General features: G+C 40.7%; 2 protein-coding genes and 1 long non-coding RNA gene across 4 annotated transcripts; 1 reads left to right on the top strand and 2 right to left on the bottom strand.

Annotated features, from left to right (window-relative positions):
- The first annotated feature begins 231 nt into the window (after positions 1-231).
- abcg5 (ATP-binding cassette, sub-family G (WHITE), member 5) lies at positions 232-12,889 on the top strand. Its single transcript, XM_049600439.1, has 14 exons — positions 232-418; positions 670-791; positions 1,158-1,294; positions 2,959-3,057; positions 3,749-3,881; positions 4,913-5,052; positions 6,267-6,396; positions 6,545-6,758; positions 7,004-7,209; positions 10,606-10,744; positions 10,946-11,019; positions 11,319-11,430; positions 12,018-12,130; positions 12,436-12,889. Exons 1-14 carry the CDS (start codon positions 237-239, stop codon positions 12,618-12,620), a joined length of 1,986 nt encoding a protein of 661 aa, XP_049456396.1. The 5' UTR covers positions 232-236; the 3' UTR covers positions 12,621-12,889.
- Positions 3,792-4,943, bottom strand: LOC125903488 (uncharacterized). 2 transcript variants are annotated; one of them, XR_007451305.1, is made up of 4 exons: positions 4,732-4,943; positions 4,423-4,524; positions 4,196-4,294; positions 3,792-3,892 (listed from the first exon to the last, which is right to left on the bottom strand). It is a non-coding gene; the product is annotated as an uncharacterized LOC125903488 (long non-coding RNA). The 2 variants fall into 2 exon arrangements; XR_007451304.1 differs by lacking the exon at positions 4,196-4,294 and having other exon boundaries at positions 3,819-3,892.
- Positions 12,890-13,380: 491 nt separating the features above from the next.
- On the bottom strand, positions 13,381-19,317 carry dync2li1 (dynein, cytoplasmic 2, light intermediate chain 1). Its single transcript, XM_049600441.1, has 13 exons — positions 19,212-19,317; positions 18,994-19,117; positions 18,838-18,872; positions 18,102-18,171; positions 17,733-17,821; positions 17,355-17,553; positions 17,024-17,092; positions 16,751-16,828; positions 16,505-16,584; positions 16,061-16,131; positions 15,824-15,921; positions 15,539-15,631; positions 13,381-13,511 (listed from the first exon to the last, which is right to left on the bottom strand). The coding sequence occupies exons 1-13, from the start codon at positions 19,223-19,225 to the stop codon at positions 13,449-13,451; spliced, it is 1,083 nt and encodes a 360-aa protein (XP_049456398.1). The 5' UTR covers positions 19,226-19,317; the 3' UTR covers positions 13,381-13,448.
- Between the last annotated feature and the right edge of the window lie 275 nt (positions 19,318-19,592).

Below are 19,592 nucleotides of genomic sequence, written 5' to 3'. Positions count from 1 at the left end.
GTCTTTTTTATACAGCTCCAGATCAAAGTTCTCTGAGATAACGCAACATTCACTGTGTGTTTATGGCTCCTGAGAGACACCACTGCTGCTCTGTGCAGGGAATGGGTGCAGAGAAACAGAGTCTGGGCCTGCGAGACGACTCGACTTGAGAGCTTCACATGCTGTTTACTAGTCGTGTGGACATGAACAAACTGATCTGAGACGGACTCACAGTTGTTGTTTGGAGTAGCAGCAGAATGGCCGGAGACATGAACAAACTTTATTCAGTGCAGGCAGTGACGCCAGAGAGTGAGACCAAAGTTAATGAGTCCTTCAAGTTTGTGTCGGAGGTGAAGAGGGATGTGTGGAGGGACGGCGGAGAGGAGCGATCGGAGCCCTCCTGTTGTCTCAGTGTCAGCAAGATCTCCTACACAGTCAGGTAAAAGCTGCAGAAACAAGACAACTGACTTTATACAGATAATATTTTATCTTATGCATTCAGGTTTGATTTAAATTATCTTTAGTTTCATCTCATTTCTAATAAGAAGAATAAATTTAACTTGTAACACATGAGAACTTACAGCTTTTTGTCTATGTAGTGTGAAATAAAACACACTAATAACTGTTGAACACATGTATTATCAGATCAAATGATGTGTGTGTGTGTGTGTGTGTGTGTGTGTGTTCCAGTGAGCGTGTGGGTCCATGGTGGGACTTGCCCTCCTACAGGAAGCGATGGACTCGTCAGATCCTCAATGATGTCTCCTTCCATGTAGACAGTGGGGAGATCATGGGCATACTGGGCAACTCAGGTTCGCACGTAGCTCAGTCCAAAGACAAAGTGTTCAAACTAAACAAATAATTACATCATTAAATTAAATCTGATATTCTTAGGAACAAACAATGCTAATAGTACAATATTGAATACAAGCTATTCTTTATGTTTTGCTGAAGGACGTAAATAAAGGCAATGTGACAGCACCTTTAATTCAGGTTGAAGGTCTAATTAACTGGTTAAGATTAGAGTGTGAGAATGGGGAAATGTCCTCCTGCAGCAACAAAAACGTTTATATGTCATTTTATATTGTATGTACTTATGTATCCATGTGTGTGTGTGTGTGTGTGTGTGTGTGTGTGTGTGTGTGTGTGTGTGTGTGTGTGTGTTTTGCCTTGTAAAGGCTCAGGGAAGACCACACTCTTGGATGCTGTCTCAGGGAGGATTGGAAACTGTGGCACACTGTTGGGTGACATCTTCGTTAACGGCATAAAACTGAAGAGAGAAGAGTACCAGGACTGCTTCTCCTATGTGCTGCAGGTAACACACAGACACGTGCAAAGTATAAACACACAATCAGTGTACTGTGATCTCAATACTTCAATATATCGTTGTTTCAAACCAGGCCTTTAGCACTCTCAAACAAAAACGTACTAAATAATCTGAAAACAAAATATGATAAAATACTGTATTTTGCTGCAGCGTGTAACTGCTGACATGCTTGGATTCAAGTCAGACTCAAGTATCAAATTTAATGACTTTAGACGCGACTTGACAAAATCAAAAAGACTTGCAACTTGACTTGGACTTTAACACCAGTGACTCATGACTTCACTTGGACTTTTGACTTGAATATACTTGATAACTTCCTCCAAGCCAAAAGATTAAAAAGTATGTTGTTTAAAAACTATGAGGAGTAAATCAATTTCCTGATTCAATTAATGTTAACGCTATTTATTCCCTAAAAGTCAACATTATTCCCCAAATCCACTTAGTTTGAACCAATCCAACAGCGTCAAGTTGCAGGACAGAACCATGAAGAATCAACATTACGTTACTGAGCCCCAGCTGAAAAAAAGATATCAAGGATAATTTTGTTTGCATTCAAAAACTATGCAGAAGTCAACAAACAATGAACTCACTCATGATTTTTGTAAGTTTAATATATTATTACTCTGTAGTTAAAATGGCATTGGGACTTGTTTAGAACTTGAAACTCAAACTTCAGGACTTGGGGCTTGAGTGCAAAGACTTAAGACTTGATACACATTTCACTTTGCCCTAGTTCAGGTTAACCTTTGCCCTACAGCATCACATGTGAGTGTCTACATGCAGACAGATTTTATATATTTAAGTTGCCTGTGTTTCACCACCATAAATACAAAACCACAAACTCAATGAATGTACACCATTTTGCGAAAACTCCTGAAAAGGTTGCCCCGGCCTCTGGATGAAATTAACTCAAGGCCCTCGCTGGCCTCCTCATACACTTAATCTCTCAATGAGAGGTGCTCAAGTGTATCCAAAGCCTGAATTAAAAACACTGGCTTAAGACTGGCCTTGCTTCCTTTCAAATCATCTCCCTCTTCTGGCTGATAGCAAAACCCCTCCCCCCCCGTCTGCTCTCTAAGCCTCGTCATTAACTTCCCCTGCTAAGCTGTAGATGAGGAGGTGATATGAGCTCCTGATATTAAAGTCATTCAGATGAGAGACTAAGGAGAAGTGGGATTGGGAGGCGCCACGTGTTAATTGAGGCAGGCAGCAGGTTCAAGCAATAAATGTGTGTATGTGTGTGTGTGTGCATATATCTTTCCAGCTGGCATATATGAACATACAAATATTCAGTATAGTGTTGTATGTGTCCTGTATGGATGTGCAGCAAAGATACTGAAGATAAATACTCTGAAATCTACACGTTTGTGTTGCTAAGAGTGTAGGACATGGATTTTTACAGCAAATCATGGCAGTGACAAGTCTCAAGATAGACTGTAGTTTGAATACAGACAAACACACAAGAGGAAGACGAGGTGATCGACGTATGTGCAGCAGTGTATTTTGCATTTACTCATCTCTCTTGTGTTTAAAACATGAGGAAGCGATGTTACATTTCCTCAGCATGTATGAAAGAGCAAACATCTCTTACTTATTTCTTGCCATTTCTTTCCCCTCTTTTTTTCACTCTGTCTTTGTGTCTTTGTCTCCAGAGTGATAACTTGTTGAGTTATCTGACAGTGGAGGAGACTCTGACCTACACAGCTCAGCTGGCCCTGCGGAAACACTCGGCCGAAGCCATCAAGAAGAAGGTGACTTCTAAGAGTCTCTGCTGCTCTGTCCACTCTATCAGCTTTCTTTAACTTATACTTAACACTTCTCCCATCTAGAGAAAGTACAAAAAGCAGACAAATGGAGAACCCGAGGGGATGACTCATTCGCGCATGTAGGGATGCCCAACCTAAATTTAAAGGTTGCAGAGTGTTGGAGATGTCAGCCATAGAGATGTCTGCCTTCTCTTGATCATAATGGAACTAACACTCAGCTTGTGGTGCTCAGAGCGCCATAATAATACATCTGAAAAACTCAACAGCAATGTCTCTTTCCTGAATTCTTGACCTGGTAACTCAAGATAATCCACAGACCTTGTTGTGAGCAGTTTCATGTAGGAACTATTTTCTTTTTACCAAACTACACCAAGCAACCACATCACTACGTGAAGCGTGCATCTACTCATGGACGAGAGGTTTGTGCTTGTGACAGCACGACATGTAAACATTAATGACATCCTCCTCAAATGAGTTGTAATGTTAGCTAGCTCAGTGGTGCTAGGTGGGCTAGCAGTAGATGCAGGCTTCCTTCTGCGTGGTGATACGGTTGGTGCATGTAAAACGGTAGAAAGTTAATAAGTGCACTAACTACAGTAGGCGACTGTCAACTGCCTTGTTAATAACAGTAGTAATTCTCTTGTCACCTGACCCTTGACCTTTGGCTCCTGTGCAGGTGTCTGCAGTGATGGCCGAGCTGAGTCTCAGTCACGTGGCCCACAGTGTTATCGGAGGCCGTGTGTTCCCGGGGATCTCTGGGGGCGAGAGGAGGAGGGTCTCCATTGCCAGCCAGCTGCTTCAGGACCCACGTGGGTACCCTCTGGGAAATATAAATCTTATCTGTATATCACAAACTTCCAAAGGGTGCTATTGCTGCAAATTTAAATCACGATGATGAGGTGAATCGAGGTAAAAGTCATTATCCCTTAAATTCGTAATGAAATGAGGAGATGCAGAGCAGATAAACTGAGGCATTAGAGGTGATTTCTTTTAAAGCTTTCAGGCACATGGGACGAGGATTATACAGAATGGGTTGTGACACAATATAAGAAAGATGTCCCTAATGTGTTGCACACTCTGTTAGGTAAGTTATTGCACGTAACACATGATATTTCATTCATACACTGTTGGAAGCAACTGGAGGCAGGACTGCGCCATCCTGAGAACAGAAGAAAGTTCACCACAAGACCCATCTCTCCCCGAAGAGTTTTAGAAGTCCACGCTGAAAAACAAAGGGATCTAAGTAAGAGAGGAATAAGGAAAGGACAGAGGAAGGGACAGAGGGAGAGATGGAGAGGAGTAATGAAAGACTGGGTTATCACACCACGGAGGGAATGAGCAGAGACCCACCTCTGTGTGTGTGAGTGTGCCTGTGCTCATCCCAGGTGTGGTTTATCAGGTCTGCAGTCCTCCAGGGACGATGAAGGGTCTCAGTCCTCATTCAGGATTAGACTGCCCACGGACACACACACACGCACACATACAGTCACACACAGAGTAATGAGGAGTTCCCATTCGCTGCCTCTCCAATCAACCAGGAAATGAATTAATCTCACAATTAAAGCATCTGCTAATTCCACTCTGCTTTCATAATGCAAAGAGGCAATCTTTTAATTGTCCTAATTAGAGTAATTAACTAAAAAAAAAAAAAGAACTCACTTATCTTGACGAGTTAAGTTGGCCCCGCCGAGAGTCCTGCAGCAACAAAAAGTACATTTAAAAGTTTCCAACTTAAACGAAGAAAAAAGTTATTGTCCTGCCTTTCTCTTGTTCTCGAAGCTTCGATGATGCGACAAGACTGCGTGAGGGTGATGATGTCATTGGGGTGATGTCATTGCAGGGGTGATCCTATTGGATGAGCCGACCACCGGGCTGGACAGCATGACCGCCAATCAGATTGTGGTGCTGCTGGCAGAGCTGGCCAGGAGGAACCGTATCGTCATAGTAACCATCCACCAACCACGCTCCGAGCTCTTCAGAGTGAGTATCTAGATAAACTGAAGAAAAGGAGACAGGGTGACTAACAGACTGAAACTTTGTTTAAAGGGCAGATTCACATTATTTCAAGTCTTGTGTGTACATAGAAACAGTTTTTTGGTTGCTTAATCGTTCCTTCTGTCCACACTGGCAACTTTCTGATGTGGTTTTAATCAAAGTGATGGAGGACCACAGCCGTCCATTTGTTAGTCAAATCAAGACATTATCTTCCAAAGTTAAAACCTGAGAAGTTTGTTACTTCCTCTCTTTGTTTCTACAGTTTCCATGTTGAGCTGTAGTGAAGGGTTAGAAACATTGTCCCACTCTGTGAGGCCTCATGATAACTTTATCTAAACTTAAGAAGTATTTTTTACTCAGAAGAAAGGTTGTGGATTTTGACTTCCATCTCTCAAATCAGAATTATCATTCATTCATTTTCCGTAACCGCTTATCCTGTTTGGGGTCACGGGGGGCTGGAGCCTATCCCAGCTGACACTGGGTGAGAGGCGGGGTACACATGTTCTCCCCATGTCAGTGTGGGTTTCCTCCAGGTACTCCAGCTTCCTCCCACAGTCCAAAGACATGCAGGTTAATTGGTGACTCTAAATTGTCTGTAGGTGTGAATGTGAGTGTGAATGGTTGTCTGTCTCTATGTGTCAGCCCTGTGATAGTCTGGTGACCTGTCCAGGGTGAACCCTGCCTCTCGTCCAGTGTCAGCTGGGATAGGCCCCCTGTGACCCCGAACAGGATGAATGAATGAGCTAAGATAAAGCTCAATCACATTAAGAAAAATCTCTTCTCTGTAATTACGGACAGGAGAAACAATTACAGCAATCAAAAATTATTTCAGTGCACATGTGGGCATTCAAGTGTTGTTTGAGAATTAAAAATTGTCCCTTAAAGGTGCTGTATGTAAACCTGAAGAAAGAAAGTTGATCATTGAGTCTCATTCCCAGATCGTCAAACACCAACGCTTTGGGTTGGCAGTCGGACCTAAAAACTGAAAGCATTAATATTTGACGACCTGGGAATGAGTCTCAACAATCAACTATGTTTCTCCAGAGTTTCATACAGCACCTTTAAACACACACCATTTTCAACCAAGACAGAATATCACGTGTCACCATTCGATCGGCTGGTGAATTAAACTATTTGTTGGTGTGTGTCCCTGTGTGTGTGTGTGTGTGTGTGTATGTGTGTGTGTGTGTGTGTCCCAGGTGTTCAGCAGGATAGCTATAATGAGTTGTGGAGAGCTGGTGTTCTGTGGGCAGCCAGAGGAGATGGTGGACTTCTTCAGCCAGTGTGGATATGAGTGTCCAGAGTACTGCAACCCCTTTGACATCTATGGTAACTTTACACTGTAATTCTGTACCATGTATTTACATTATAGCCTCTTTAGAAACAGAAATAAATACAGTATACCTACGTCTTGAGGACATTTAATATCTAAAAGAATTAAAGTAAAATATATTCACCTTTCTGTGATGCCAAACAGTTGACTTCACCTCGGTGGACACACGCAACAGTCAGAGGGAGGCAGCCACCTTCAGTCGCATGCATGAGATCACGTCATCCTACCAGAGGTCTGCCATCTACCAGAGCATGCTGGGAAAAGTGGAGCAGAGCCTGCAGCGGGCAGACAAGCCAGCAATCCCCTTTAAGAGCAAAGAGTCGCCGAGTGGTGCCGCCAAACTGGAAGTTCTGCTCAGGTCAGCGCTGAGCGAGTTTTCGGCCACCTCCTGTCTGTAGACATTCTTGAGCAGATTAATGCACATAATCATTTCTGTACTTTGTCACAGTCAAAAAGTTTTTCTTCTAGGTCTAACTGTACCCCTCTCTGTTTGATCATCCTCATAACCATTTCCTGTTTCCTCCTGATATCTGATTGCCTTATCTTTAACTGGTTATTGTCAGCCCCTCTCATGTGTGCCTTTGTGTGTGTTTTTGTGTGCAGGCGAACAGTAAGAAACCTGTCCAGAGACAGGATGGGTGTTCTGATGCGTCTGTCGCAGAACCTGATCTACGGTCTCTTTGTGGCCTTCTTCGTGATGCATTTAGACAACGACGTCAACAAGGGTGCTATACAGGACCGCATCGGCATCATCTATCAGAGCATTGGCGCTTCGCCCTACACCGGCATGCTGAACGCTGTAGCTCTCTGTGAGTTCCACCAACACCATACACCTGTACATAGAAGAGGGGGCGATACACTTAACTCCAGGTTTTTGATTTTTTACAATACTTTCTAATTAAAAATGACACTTATATTGTTGTGCACTGCTAAATTTCAAGTAGCACTCATAAACTGTATACACTCCCCTAAATAAAGAGGTATCAGACTTGAAAAAAGTGGAAACTGAAAGTGGGCAGAAACTGTTTCTCAAACAATAACCTAAAAAAACAAGGTTGTTGTTTTTTACAGAGGGTTTGTTATTCAAAAACTAAACCTAAACATTATAATGAAGCAGCTCTGACTTAAAAATGACTAAAACTGTTATTCAGTTGTTGGCTCTCAGTTTTGCAGTTTAATAACATACTCGGATTTTAACTGGAACATTCAGGGCAAAAGACAAAACATAAATCAAGTTGTAACCATGCTTCACCATTACATAATGCGTGGGTGACATTTTATTCCATCTGTGTCTGATAACATCACCCAATAAATATCTACATGAGGTGGTTACAATGACTTCAGGGAAATTCTGAAGTGCGTGTGGTCTATCACCCGAATAAAAGTGATGTACTATCTTTGTTGAACAGCATGTTTGAAGCGTCTTTATCTCGGCTGTGTAAGCTCGCTTATCTCCTGTTCAGTAGGTGAAAGGGGTCTGCTGTCTGCAGTATTTTTGTTCCCTTCAGCAGAAATGCGGAAAGTCTAGCTTGGATTTTTGCTCGGTGAAAGTGCCCGAAGAGACTTGATGTACTTTCAGCGTCTCTCGTAGGTCAGAGGGAAAGATTAAGATTTGTAAGTTAAATTAGAATTATAGATTAAAGCTGCAGTTGGCTGTCATCACAAATGTGGCAACATCAAACAAAATCTATTAGAGTAGATTTAATTTCAGGAGTTTGTTTATTGTTTGTTTATTGTAGATCCCCATTAGTCACTGCCTCAGTAGTGACTATTCTTCCTGGGGTCAATTAAAAATTACAGTGCAATTAAAAATTCACAAGCAAAAACCTAATAAAAAACAAAACAAATTGAAGAACAAATATAGTATTTGCATAAAGTTCACATATGTGTGACCTTTTGTTATTTGCTGTTAGAGATGCACAGCAGTTTGCATCTGCAGTTCCTTCAGGGGAGAATGACCTTTCCTCCACTTAGAACTCAGTCAACCAGCTGCCCTCTCACCCACAGACCTACAGTACCTATACTATCTATATTATCTGTCTCTACGTGTATTTGTTTCTCTTTTCTCTCCGTGTTGAACAAGTTCATGGTTAGTATTTATAGCAAGTATTTATAGCAGCTGCTGTGACTCCAGGTAACCTCAAACACAGACAAACAAACAGGTATTAGGACCTGTGTGATGAATGTTAAGCGTTTGGTGAACCTTGTTTCTGATCTGGCATTTTTGCAGCTAAGATACAGAATACAGAATTTCCTAGTTAAATAAAAGTTAAAGATGGTTTAATACATTTTAAAAATGTTTAAGCAATAGATATTAAGGCTATCTACCATCTACATTGGTGAATATTAAAGGAGGAGCAGACACTTTTTGTTTAATCATTATAAAAGAAATGTTGATGCATAATGACAACATCTGTATTTAGACTGGTTCTCCATATACCGGGTAAGATGTCCCAGTAAATGAAGGCTGGATTTACAGCACAGAAGTGGCAGAGAATAGCACTTTTATTTTCCCCAGTAGTCATCCCCAGTTTCCAAAGAGTATCAGCGTAACTTCTTTGTAGCTGCTCTCTCCAGCAGAGGAAAAGGCAGATGGTGGAAGAATCAAAAGCCCTGTTTCCACAAAACACTTCCAGTATGGTACCTTTGGAACCAACAGTAACCCTTCAGACATGGTACCCACTTATAAATGTGGGCGGGGTTGTTGTCACTCACTGCTCCGTCCAGCACTCACTGTTCCTCCTTTATCAGTCTGCACCTCGTTTATCGTCCACAGAACGAGGCTGCACGCCGACATTTTCAGAACAAAATAGAACAGGCTGCAGTGTCTCTCTCCATGGGATATTTAAAAACAGCAGGTTTGTGCATTTAGTCCTTCTCAGGCAAGCTCAGGGGTTTAGTGTTGTCGGAGCCCACAGGAACAACGCTCCGCGACGGGTGTGCTGATGGATTCACGTCATCAACTCATGCATTGAGTAACATAAAAACATTCCACCTTAAAAGTCGCCGGCAGTCGGCCCAGTGAATGAAGTTATTTTTTCTCAGACTCCAGCTGCTGTGAGAGTGAATCCTTTCATTTTATAGTTACAGTTTACTAATAAAACTCTCCACAGTATGAACAGTGGTTACATGAGCCTCAAAACCAGACACAACTCAGCCCTGAGCAGAGTGACCGTCCTCTACTGACCAATCAGACACCTTTTAGTACCAGATCTGTGTGCTAGGTCAACAGAGGGGGGGCCAAACATGGGGACGGTACCGTACCAACTGTACTGTACTGTACTGCTTGATGGAAACAGGGCTAATGTAACTGTGGAAAACAAAATGCAGTGTGGCATATGTTTCCAGCGACTCCAACAACACCCCTTGGAAACCCACTGGGATAAAAGTTGTGTTTCCACTTTAAAAGATGATCCAGACAATCAGCAGGGAAGGATATTGGCTATACGGGGTGATTATCTCTTCACTGTCTTCCCTCACTTATCAGCTGAGTCTAAAATCTTAGCTTTAGGGCTCTGGCTGTCACAGATACTGAAGATAAGAGATGTGATAAAACACTGGGCTGAGCAGTGGCCACACTAGAGTTAACAGGTAATCAAAAGGACTCTATAAGCACCCAAACAGCCGGAGGGAGTGACCTTGACTACCATAGATAAAGACTGATAGGAGCGAGGTTACTGAGTTGTCTGGATAACTTTGCTGAATAAAACCAAGAACGTCTGCACATCTGGCTCATGGACTGATGGCACACAGCCAGATTTGAGTTTTACTCCGCTAACATATCAAGAAAAATCTGCAATCTGGCTTCTTGGAACAGGCTTTGGTCCAACGGTCTGCATGGGAGTGGTTTTAGTGATGGGATAGAGTAGCATGCATTATTCATTTCATGACGCATCTTTTGTCAAAATCAAGATTCAACAACATGATCGCTCCATCAAGTTTTAGTGATTTGAAGTATAAAATACTAATCCTGAATGGGATGGTGAAAAAGTACTTTTACTAATTACTAATTACTAATTACTTTAACAATCAAGCAAGTTTGCCAGTTTCTAGCATATTTTTTTATTAAGCATTTTTAAAGCTTGATGGGAAGCATTTCATTGCATCTGAATGTACATTGTACTTCCATGTGTGTGACTATAAACTACACTTGACCTTAAACTTGAACTCATCAGATTATCTACTCTCTCTGCTTCTCTCAACAGTCCCGGCGCTGCGAGCCATCAGTGATCAGGAGAGTCAGGATGGTCTGTACAGCAAATGGCAAATGTTCTTGGCCTACATCTTCCACATCCTGCCTTTCAGCATCCTGAGTGTTTTCATCTTCACCTCCTTCCTTTACTGGTGTGTAGGAAATATGTGTGTGTGTGTGTGTGTGTGCTACAGGGCATAATACAGTGTGTGTGTGTAGGATGCAAGCTGCACATTCACATTCAGCCTCTCTCAAAGATCTAATGGATCTCATGTTATGTATGTGCACCCTCAACTTAAACTCAACCTCTCTCAGCACGGACTCTTCTATGTTTCTGTCCCTGTTCCTCTCAGGACGGTGGGGATGCACCCTGACAGCCTGCGCTTCCTGTGTTATTCTGCTGTGGTCCTGGTGCCACATATTGTGGGTGAGCTGATAAGATTAAGGGGAAAAATATCACTTTTGGACAAGATCACTTACACGGACAAACTCCAATGCTTTATCTTCAAAGCGGAGGGTTTAAGGGACATGTTGGTCTTCTTATCTCCATGTTTCATATCATCTAACCCTTAAAATGTCTGTCTTCATTACCAGTTAATAGACTTTAAATATTCAGTATTTAGGAAACATCAGTGTTGAGCCTACAAATGTGTTTAATCCTTTAATGTCATGTTTCCACTGTTTATGTCCTTTAGTTGTGAATATTAACATATGTTTTTTCCTCAGGTGAGTTGTTGACTGTGGTGTTATTAGGAGTCGTCCAGGACCCTAACATGGTCAATACTGGAGTGGCTCTGCTCAATATTGCAGGGATCTTGGTGGGATCTGGCTTCCTAAGGTGAGACACCAAATGTTTTTTAATCTTTTTTCTTTTTCTTTGATTATATCTGTTATTTTACTATTATCTTTATTATTATAATCATTATTAATAGTATTAATCATATTTTTCATCCCTCTTTTCATTGTTTTTTTTCTTAATCTGTTTTATTTTGGGGGTTTTTGTCAAGCTTTTATTTTTAATATATTTTTTTAAATTTAATTATTATTTTTTATTCTTATTAGCTTTAAAAAATTTACTAACATTTTTTCTTGTATCTAAAATCGACTGTATATATTTCTACAATATAGTTTTTATTTCACCCTGTTTTACTGCTATTATGGTTTTTATTTATTTATTGTCTCGCATGCATTGGTCTCAAATTATTAAATGTTTGTTTTCTTGCTGTTTGTTTACACTTGTACTGTCTTATTATCGACTTGTCAGTCATCTGTGAAGCACTTCAATCTGCATTAACCTGTATGAAAGGTGCTGTACAAAATAAACTCAAACTTTAAGTCATGCCAAACACATTGTGTGATTTGTAGATGACGATATTAGACATATGCTATCAGTGACACACCTTCCTCTCCTCTTCCTCTCAACAGAAGCACCCAGCAGATGCCAGAGGTCTTCCAGTGGCTCAGCTACCTGACCTTCCAGAAGTACAGCTGCGAGCTGCTCATAGTCACCGAGTTCCACGGACTCAACTTCACATGCAGTGAGTTGTTTTTACCATGGGACCATCCTCTGTGTTGACCTTCCCTGAGAATGAAAGGGGCCAGACAATATTTATAGCTCTCAGTCTTTATTTGTTCCTATTATGAGAAGCAAATTTAAAAAAAAAAACGTGTAAACAGTTTTTTTAATCAGTTTTTGATGTTGTAAAAGTACTTGGCCTTAGGGTTAGGTGAAGAGGATACTGGGAACCATATGTAATTGAATGAGTTCAGAGTTCAAGGACACCTGTTGGCAAACACACAAATTGCTAACTCTCTCTCTCTCTGGTGTGTTGTGTTGTTGCAGATAATCCCAAACCTTTACCAGGAGCCTGTATGGTCACTCAGGGCAACCAGGTCATTGATGAGGGCTATCCTGGCGCTCTGTCCCGATACACACTAGACTTTGTTCTCCTGTACTCCTTCCTCCCTGCTCTCCTGCTGCTGGGCATGATCAGCTTCAAGATCAGGGACAAGCTTGTGCGTCACTAAAACCACGGATGCACATTTGTGGGGAAATCTTCTGTGTAAACCGGGAGTTAAACTGAGTTTGGTTGTGAAGATCTAAAACAGATTTAGAGAACAATATGACATTAGTCTGGGAAGATGAGTGCTGTGGCTCCTGCTAACATGTTTGCACCCATTCCACCAACATTCAAGGAACATCTCTGTGTTAACACTTACCTTAAAGTTCCACAGAATTAAGTATTATATAGTTCAGAACAATGATGAAAGTACAAAGAGCTTCTGTTGCTGCAAGGTGTGCAGTACAGCAGGGTTCATCTGTGTCCACTGGGATGCAGCCACTGACTCGATATGACGGCTAAACACCTGAGTGGTCCTTCTACTAAAAAGCATCATAATTAACCTGCTGCTTGTTTAAACTCAAACAACACCTGAGACGGAGCGCACAGATCCTGCACAGTTTCAATACGCAGTGTCTGATTGGAACAAATATTTGCACTGATGACAAATTAATTATTTTTATATAAAAGTATATACAAAGTAGTAAATATAAACTACAGATTAAACTACAAGTCACCAGTTTGATTCAGAACTGAATGATGGACTGCTGTGTATCGAGTACCAGAACAATATCCACATTTTAAGCACATGCATTACATTTTTGTTTAAATATTGTGATTGTAGCGTATCATTAATAGAAAGTGATGCTTATTGTAAAAATGTTTATTTTTAGAACACATTTTCATCATGAATACACAAGTACTTTCATTATGAAAAGGAAATAAATAAAGTGTATATTGTATTTATATGAATATGTGGTGTATGTGTGTGTGTGACCATGAAGCTGATTGTCTCTCATGTGTCGAGCTCCAGTCCTTTCCATGACTTAGCTGCGTTCCTCTTATACTGCTCCAACTCCTGAACACAGATGCAGACAGAAAGAGAGAAGAAGAAAAAAAACACTTACTGTACAAAAATGTCAGGCAGTTGCACAGACACACACTATAAATACAAATGCCGGCACTCATGAATATATATGTGTATCTGTGCCCTATATCTACATATAAATGTAGGTATAGGGCACAGATAGCATTGTGTTTATGATGTGATACATTTAGATGAGCACTGCAGGCTGTATCATGAGCCAGGCAGGATACCTGGGCTTTTTTTCCTGTTTCCTCCAATTGGTCTAGAATTGGAAAAGCAGATTTGCAGGCTGCTCCTTGTGATGGAGAACTCAGATTTGACAGAAATGTTGACAACCTCTGTCAGATCTTGGTATTTTGCATTGAATGCAGTAATAATTTTTAATTTCTTTGCTGTTCTAGGTTATTTTTTGATGTTACTTACTTGGTATAACATAGTTAGGTAGCTACATTCCTGCCAATGGTCATACCAGTGGGATAATGTGCTGATACAAATGCAGAAAAGAAGAAGACAGGCCGCTAATAAATATAAATGTTAACAAGCAAGATTTAAATTTTGAAGGAAGGAACTGAATTCATCACATTTATGAGACCTCGAGGATACACACAATGTGATTTCAATATTTTCGGTGATCCAGGTAGACAGAAGAGTCTTTGGGGATTCTCGAAATGCCTTCAAAACTGCAGCACTTGCTGTTAAATGTCATTATGGTTTTCTACAAAACAGTGGGAATTTATCTTTGAGGAAACAGATGTTTCGCTCTGTGACACAAATAACACATACAGAAGGAGTTATGAGGTGAGTGTCCTGAAATGCAAATTGGCCTTCAAAAAAATATAAGCTAAGATAAAGATAAGATAAACTTTATTAATCCCACACTTGGGAAATTCACATGTCACGGCAGCTCAAAGCACAGACAGAAAATGGAGCGTGACAATGTATACTTGGATTAAAAAACAACAACAAAAAAAACATATGTAAAGATTAAAAAATAGAACACATGTAGATACAGTATATGTATATATGAATATATGTACATATCTTTCTGGGATAAAAATAGATAAAAAAATATATATATAAAAAAGCAAGGCACTAAAGAAACTGTACACACAACAAGACTATTTACAATATATACACAATATATTTGTACATGTGGAATATGTGGAAAAAACCTTTCCTGTATACATGTACTCTGTTGGAATAAACCTTTACCCTATCACTCTTACTGGTTACCCAGACTAATTACATTATGTGCCGTCCAATGGCAGAGCAAAATAACCGACATCAGGTGAGTTAATCAGCGATAACAGCACTGTGACTCCGACAGGTTACTGCAGTTCAAGTGCCACAGTGGCACCTGTCTACTGATCTCTGAAGTTATAACAGCAGGATATATAACAGCCTGTTAATGAGACAGTGACAGAGACACTGCTACATACAGGTTACTACAGGACACAAGGTTACTCTGGAGCATTAGCCTTGTTTGAGACAGGCACGAAGCAGAGTGCATGGGACAGTCTTCAATCGATCTGATGAAGTGTGAATTCTTCTTCTTTAATTCTCGTAATTTAGCTTAGCTTGGGTAGTGGAAAGGCAACAATTGATTCTGTGTCTCTATTACATATTTTATATGTAAAATAAAATGTTATAAATAACCATTATTAAAATGCCGATCAAAATGTCACCATCTGCGCTCTTATTAAATATAACCTTTTAATCAACTAGAAAATGTAACGCTGCATCGTCGATACTACTCTTCTTCATTACCCTTAATGTTTTTTTAAAATCTGTTATCTTCCTCATTAGTTGTTCCTCATCACCAGGAGGTCAAAGGTCAGGGTCACAAAGCAGAGATAAGTGAATATCCAAAGAACATTGATTGATTATCATACTGTCATCAGATGAGTCACAGCACTGATTACAGTAGGACAAAGATAGATGTGTTTTGCCACAGTATTCACAACTGTGCAGCTATAAAGTAATATAATGCAAGCGTGTGTTTGTTTAAGATGTGTTACCTGATCTTTCTGTGCTCTCATGGCATCAATCTGAGGCTCACTGTACTGTGGGTCTTTGGCTGGATCCTTTAGTTCCCTCTGCTCACTGGTATTCTACAAAGACAAAGTCAGTTAAATGGACAAAAATGCATTACACATGGACAGTTTACAGAGGTCATGCGTCATGTAAACATACATATTCATAAGAAGGAATGCTGTGAATACAAGCATGTTAATATCAGAGGCTAAATCAGCTGCACTTTAAGATACAGATAAAGACAAAAGTGCCATCGCTGACTGAACTACCTCTTGAGGGAAGACACGCTCGTAGACTTTCTTCCAGAGGTCCTTTGGGTTCTTGGCATGCAGAGATGTAATGTCTACATCAGTAGAAGGAGGGGAACCTAAAGTAATACATACATTATTTTCAACACAATATCACACAATCCTGTGCACGTCATCAAATGTCAAGGCAGAAGATGGCTCGTTTAATTCCATTTACATGCATTACTGCTTTTGGCCACCGAGCGGCGCTGTGCTCACCTATTTGACTGAAGGAGTCAGAGCCTGCGGGAATGATGAGAGGCTTGGTGGAGTCAGAGGACACAGTTTTCCTGATGTTATTAAAACAGAAGACAAAATAAGACTAAAACAAATCAATAAATCAATAGTACAGTGACATATACAATAATTTATTTTTGTTTGAAATACATTTACTCCTCATCTCTACAGTATATAATCAATTTTGAGTTGTGTCTTAAAAAGCTCTTGTAAAGAGAGAACATATCATGGGCCCAAAATGTTTGAGACAATGTGCTGTATATTATTCAATATCTTATAGTCCTGGTAAAGTATAAATGGGAAATTCAACTGAGAAAACTACAAAGTATTAGTGATAACATAAAGTAATTGTGTTTTCAATAAATAAAAATGGCTGTCCTTGTCCAGTACAAGATGGTGTGCAGTTCTGTGTGTTAACCTCCTCACCCTCTGTCCAGACCAAAAGCCAGGTGGGAGAAGAAGCTCTTGGTTTTTGACATCAAGCTCTCTGACTTGATGCTCGTGAACTGATGAAAAGATTAGAAACAGGAACAGAGAGAAAAATGGAATAAGTGGAACAGCAACAGTAAATAAAATGGAGGGATTCAACAATAAGAAAGCAAAAGGTGCAAATTGCTGTATGTATAAATCAAAAGTTAAATGTTATCTATTGTATAGTGAAGGCACACTTACAATAAGGGAGGCTGCGTAGTAGTGGGCAACAAAGCGCAGCGTTTTACTGACCACTTTCCTTTTGTCAGAGTCAAATTCCTGCAACAAAGACCGAAGAAAACTCTTGGTTACACCAATGTAACTGTGACTGCGACACAGCAAACCTTTTAACAACCTCTCTGCCTAAAAGACTTTTATGTCACACAAATAACAAGCATTTGAAATGTCAAAGAACGCACAGTATGTCATTTGGTTGCCATGAGACCAAAGTAAAGGTTGAAGCGTGTGTTTTACCTGAAAGACGTCATATTTGCTGCCGATGATGAGCAAAGGAACAGGAAAGGGACTGATCAGCTCTCTGTCCTGTTGGCAGAGTCACAGTTAACTGAGGATACATGTCATCTAATATCTTTGTTCTGCTCTGGACAAAAAAATTCATCACCTTTCATCTACAAAAAAGCCTTTCACATGTCTTTTTGACTTTGTTGACACTGTGAGGTGAGATTTGTTGACTTATTCATACCTCAGGTAGTTCATGCATTTCAAAAATAGTACTATATGTTGCCCTGGACTGAAGAAAAGATTATGCTGACATAATGGCGAGTGTAATGAGCTGAGGTCTTACAGGATAGTCCTTGGGTAAAACGCGTGCTGCTGAGTGGACTGGTGTCTGTTGTTTTGCTCCAGGTTTGGCCTTCTGTACTTGTTGTGCCTGGGAAGAGACTTTCTCCAGCTGAGCTCGTGCCGCCTGCAGCAGCTTCTCCATGGTGCCCCACAGGGCGTTGGGTTTAGACAGGTCCAGAACGAGGATGACGGAGAGTGACCTGGAGAGAAGACATGAAGGACCATGTGCTCTTGCAGGATATGTAACAGAAGGTGTCGGTGAATGCTGATGTGCAATTCATATAATATTCACATTCAGAACATGTCAAACACTGCTCCTTGCTTCAAGACAGTCAGCTTCCAAAGAGACAAGAGTGACCTGTGTGTGTAAGTGACCTACCTAATGCTGACAGGAGTGATGGGGATCTGGACCAAGTCTGACAGTGAGGTCCCTCCTCCCAGCTCCCACAGGTGGGCTATGTCTTTGGGCTGAAAGAGGACACATATTCTACATTTCAGCAGCAGCATTCTGCAACGTATTTACTGGAGTAAGTGAGCCTGGTGCATTGTGCACCTTGTACGGGAAGTTGTGGTGAGTGAATTCAGTCTTTTGTAGCTCTTTGCAAATGTTAACTTCTCACACAGCTCCTGCTTATCAATCTAAATAAAAAATACATGGTTTGACAAAGATCACAGCTTATAAGGCTCATCATTAGTTTGTCTTTATCCCATTTTCTCAAAGTATCCAACACAAACAGGGTGTCCTTACTGTGTTATGTCCTCGAGCCCGTCTGCCAAAAGTGTACTCCAGTGCCAAGGTTGGCTTGGATGGCTCGTCCCTGATGGATCAGAAAACAGTGTTAGGATCATCCTTCACAACTGGAAAAGTCAAGTTAGACCTGAATACAGAGAGTGGGTTAAGTTAATAACAGAGAATGCATCATTTGAGTTAATGATAGCCAATCTGCATAACTGTAGAGAAGCATTTTTGCTTGTCTGGAATCAGTTTTTGTCTTTTATAAAAGGACTAAACATGTCATAGGAGACAGACGCTGTGCTGAAATGAACTATAATTGCATCCTACAGATGGAGGGAGTTGGCTTTTGTTTCTGTTGTTTTAACTGTGTCATAGAGATCTTTTTGTTTGCTTGTCTCCAGGCTTCATGTGTAGAATAACTGGCTTCTGGTGCTTTCAGCCTAATCTTGCTGTGTTTTTTATCAGATGGAGTTTGCTCAGATGTCAATTTGTGATATGTCATTACCTGTGAGAAGCAGCTGCAAGCTTTGAGAGCTATAAAGTGGAGTTTAGATTATAAATTACACATCTGTTCCTAACGGCTGAGGATGAACACCCATGCTCAAAGCAGTATTTTTGGCGTATTATATTGTGTTTTAGGTGACCTGCCTCTTCATCATTAATCTGCATACAGATCTGCTTTATCAGTGAGCCTAGGTTTGATCATTTTAAGGTGAGAGTTGATTACCTAGACCCCGCACAGACTCACCTGTCGAGGCATCTGAGAAGAATGGACGTTTTACCCTGAAAAAAAGCAAAGGTGAGCTACGACTTTATGTAGCATTGTGCTAGCTAATATCAAGACAAGAGCACTGGAAATCAATACATGTAGCTGTCGTGAGGTCTGACACGACGGTAAACACACCCCAGCCTTGCTGCCCATCAGAAACACGGTCCTCTCGCTGACCGTCTCTCCTCCGTCCTCCTCCCCACCGTCAGTCTCCCGACTGTGCACCTCCGCAGCAGCCTGCTCCCATAGCGTGTCGGAGCTAACAAACACAAGACAAAAGTGACATTTTGTTCTTGAAAGACGTGCCGCCATTTCTTAAAAAACGTTACAAAAATATTAAAATCTGTTCTCACCTTATTTTGGGCATCAAATTTGAAGTTTGACAAAGTTTGACAGCTTGAGAAGCTAGCTAGCTAAACGGCTACAAGCGAAGGCAACCGTCTTTAGCGTTGCCAGAGCAACGGCGCATTTTGATGACGCAGGAAGTTGTGCTCCTTGACAGGCATTGTGGGAAATATAGTGCCTTCATTGAGACAGTCAAACTGAAAATTGCCTACTTCAGAACAGATTAAGACTTTTGAGGATCTAGTTAAAGAACTTAGACTATTATAGTTCACTTTTATAAACATAATTTACAATGTTTAATGTTTTATCTCTTTTGTAAAGACTAAAGACTACAATATATGTCTATGTACAGAATTCTGGGGACACAAAACACATTTAAAAACGTTAAA

Source organism: Epinephelus fuscoguttatus, linkage group LG16 (genome assembly GCF_011397635.1).
Source record: "Epinephelus fuscoguttatus linkage group LG16, E.fuscoguttatus.final_Chr_v1".
Taxonomy (NCBI): Eukaryota; Metazoa; Chordata; class Actinopteri; order Perciformes; family Serranidae; genus Epinephelus; species Epinephelus fuscoguttatus.
The sequence above is the reverse complement of the archived record's forward strand: the minus strand, read 5'-3'. Positions and strand labels throughout refer to the sequence as shown.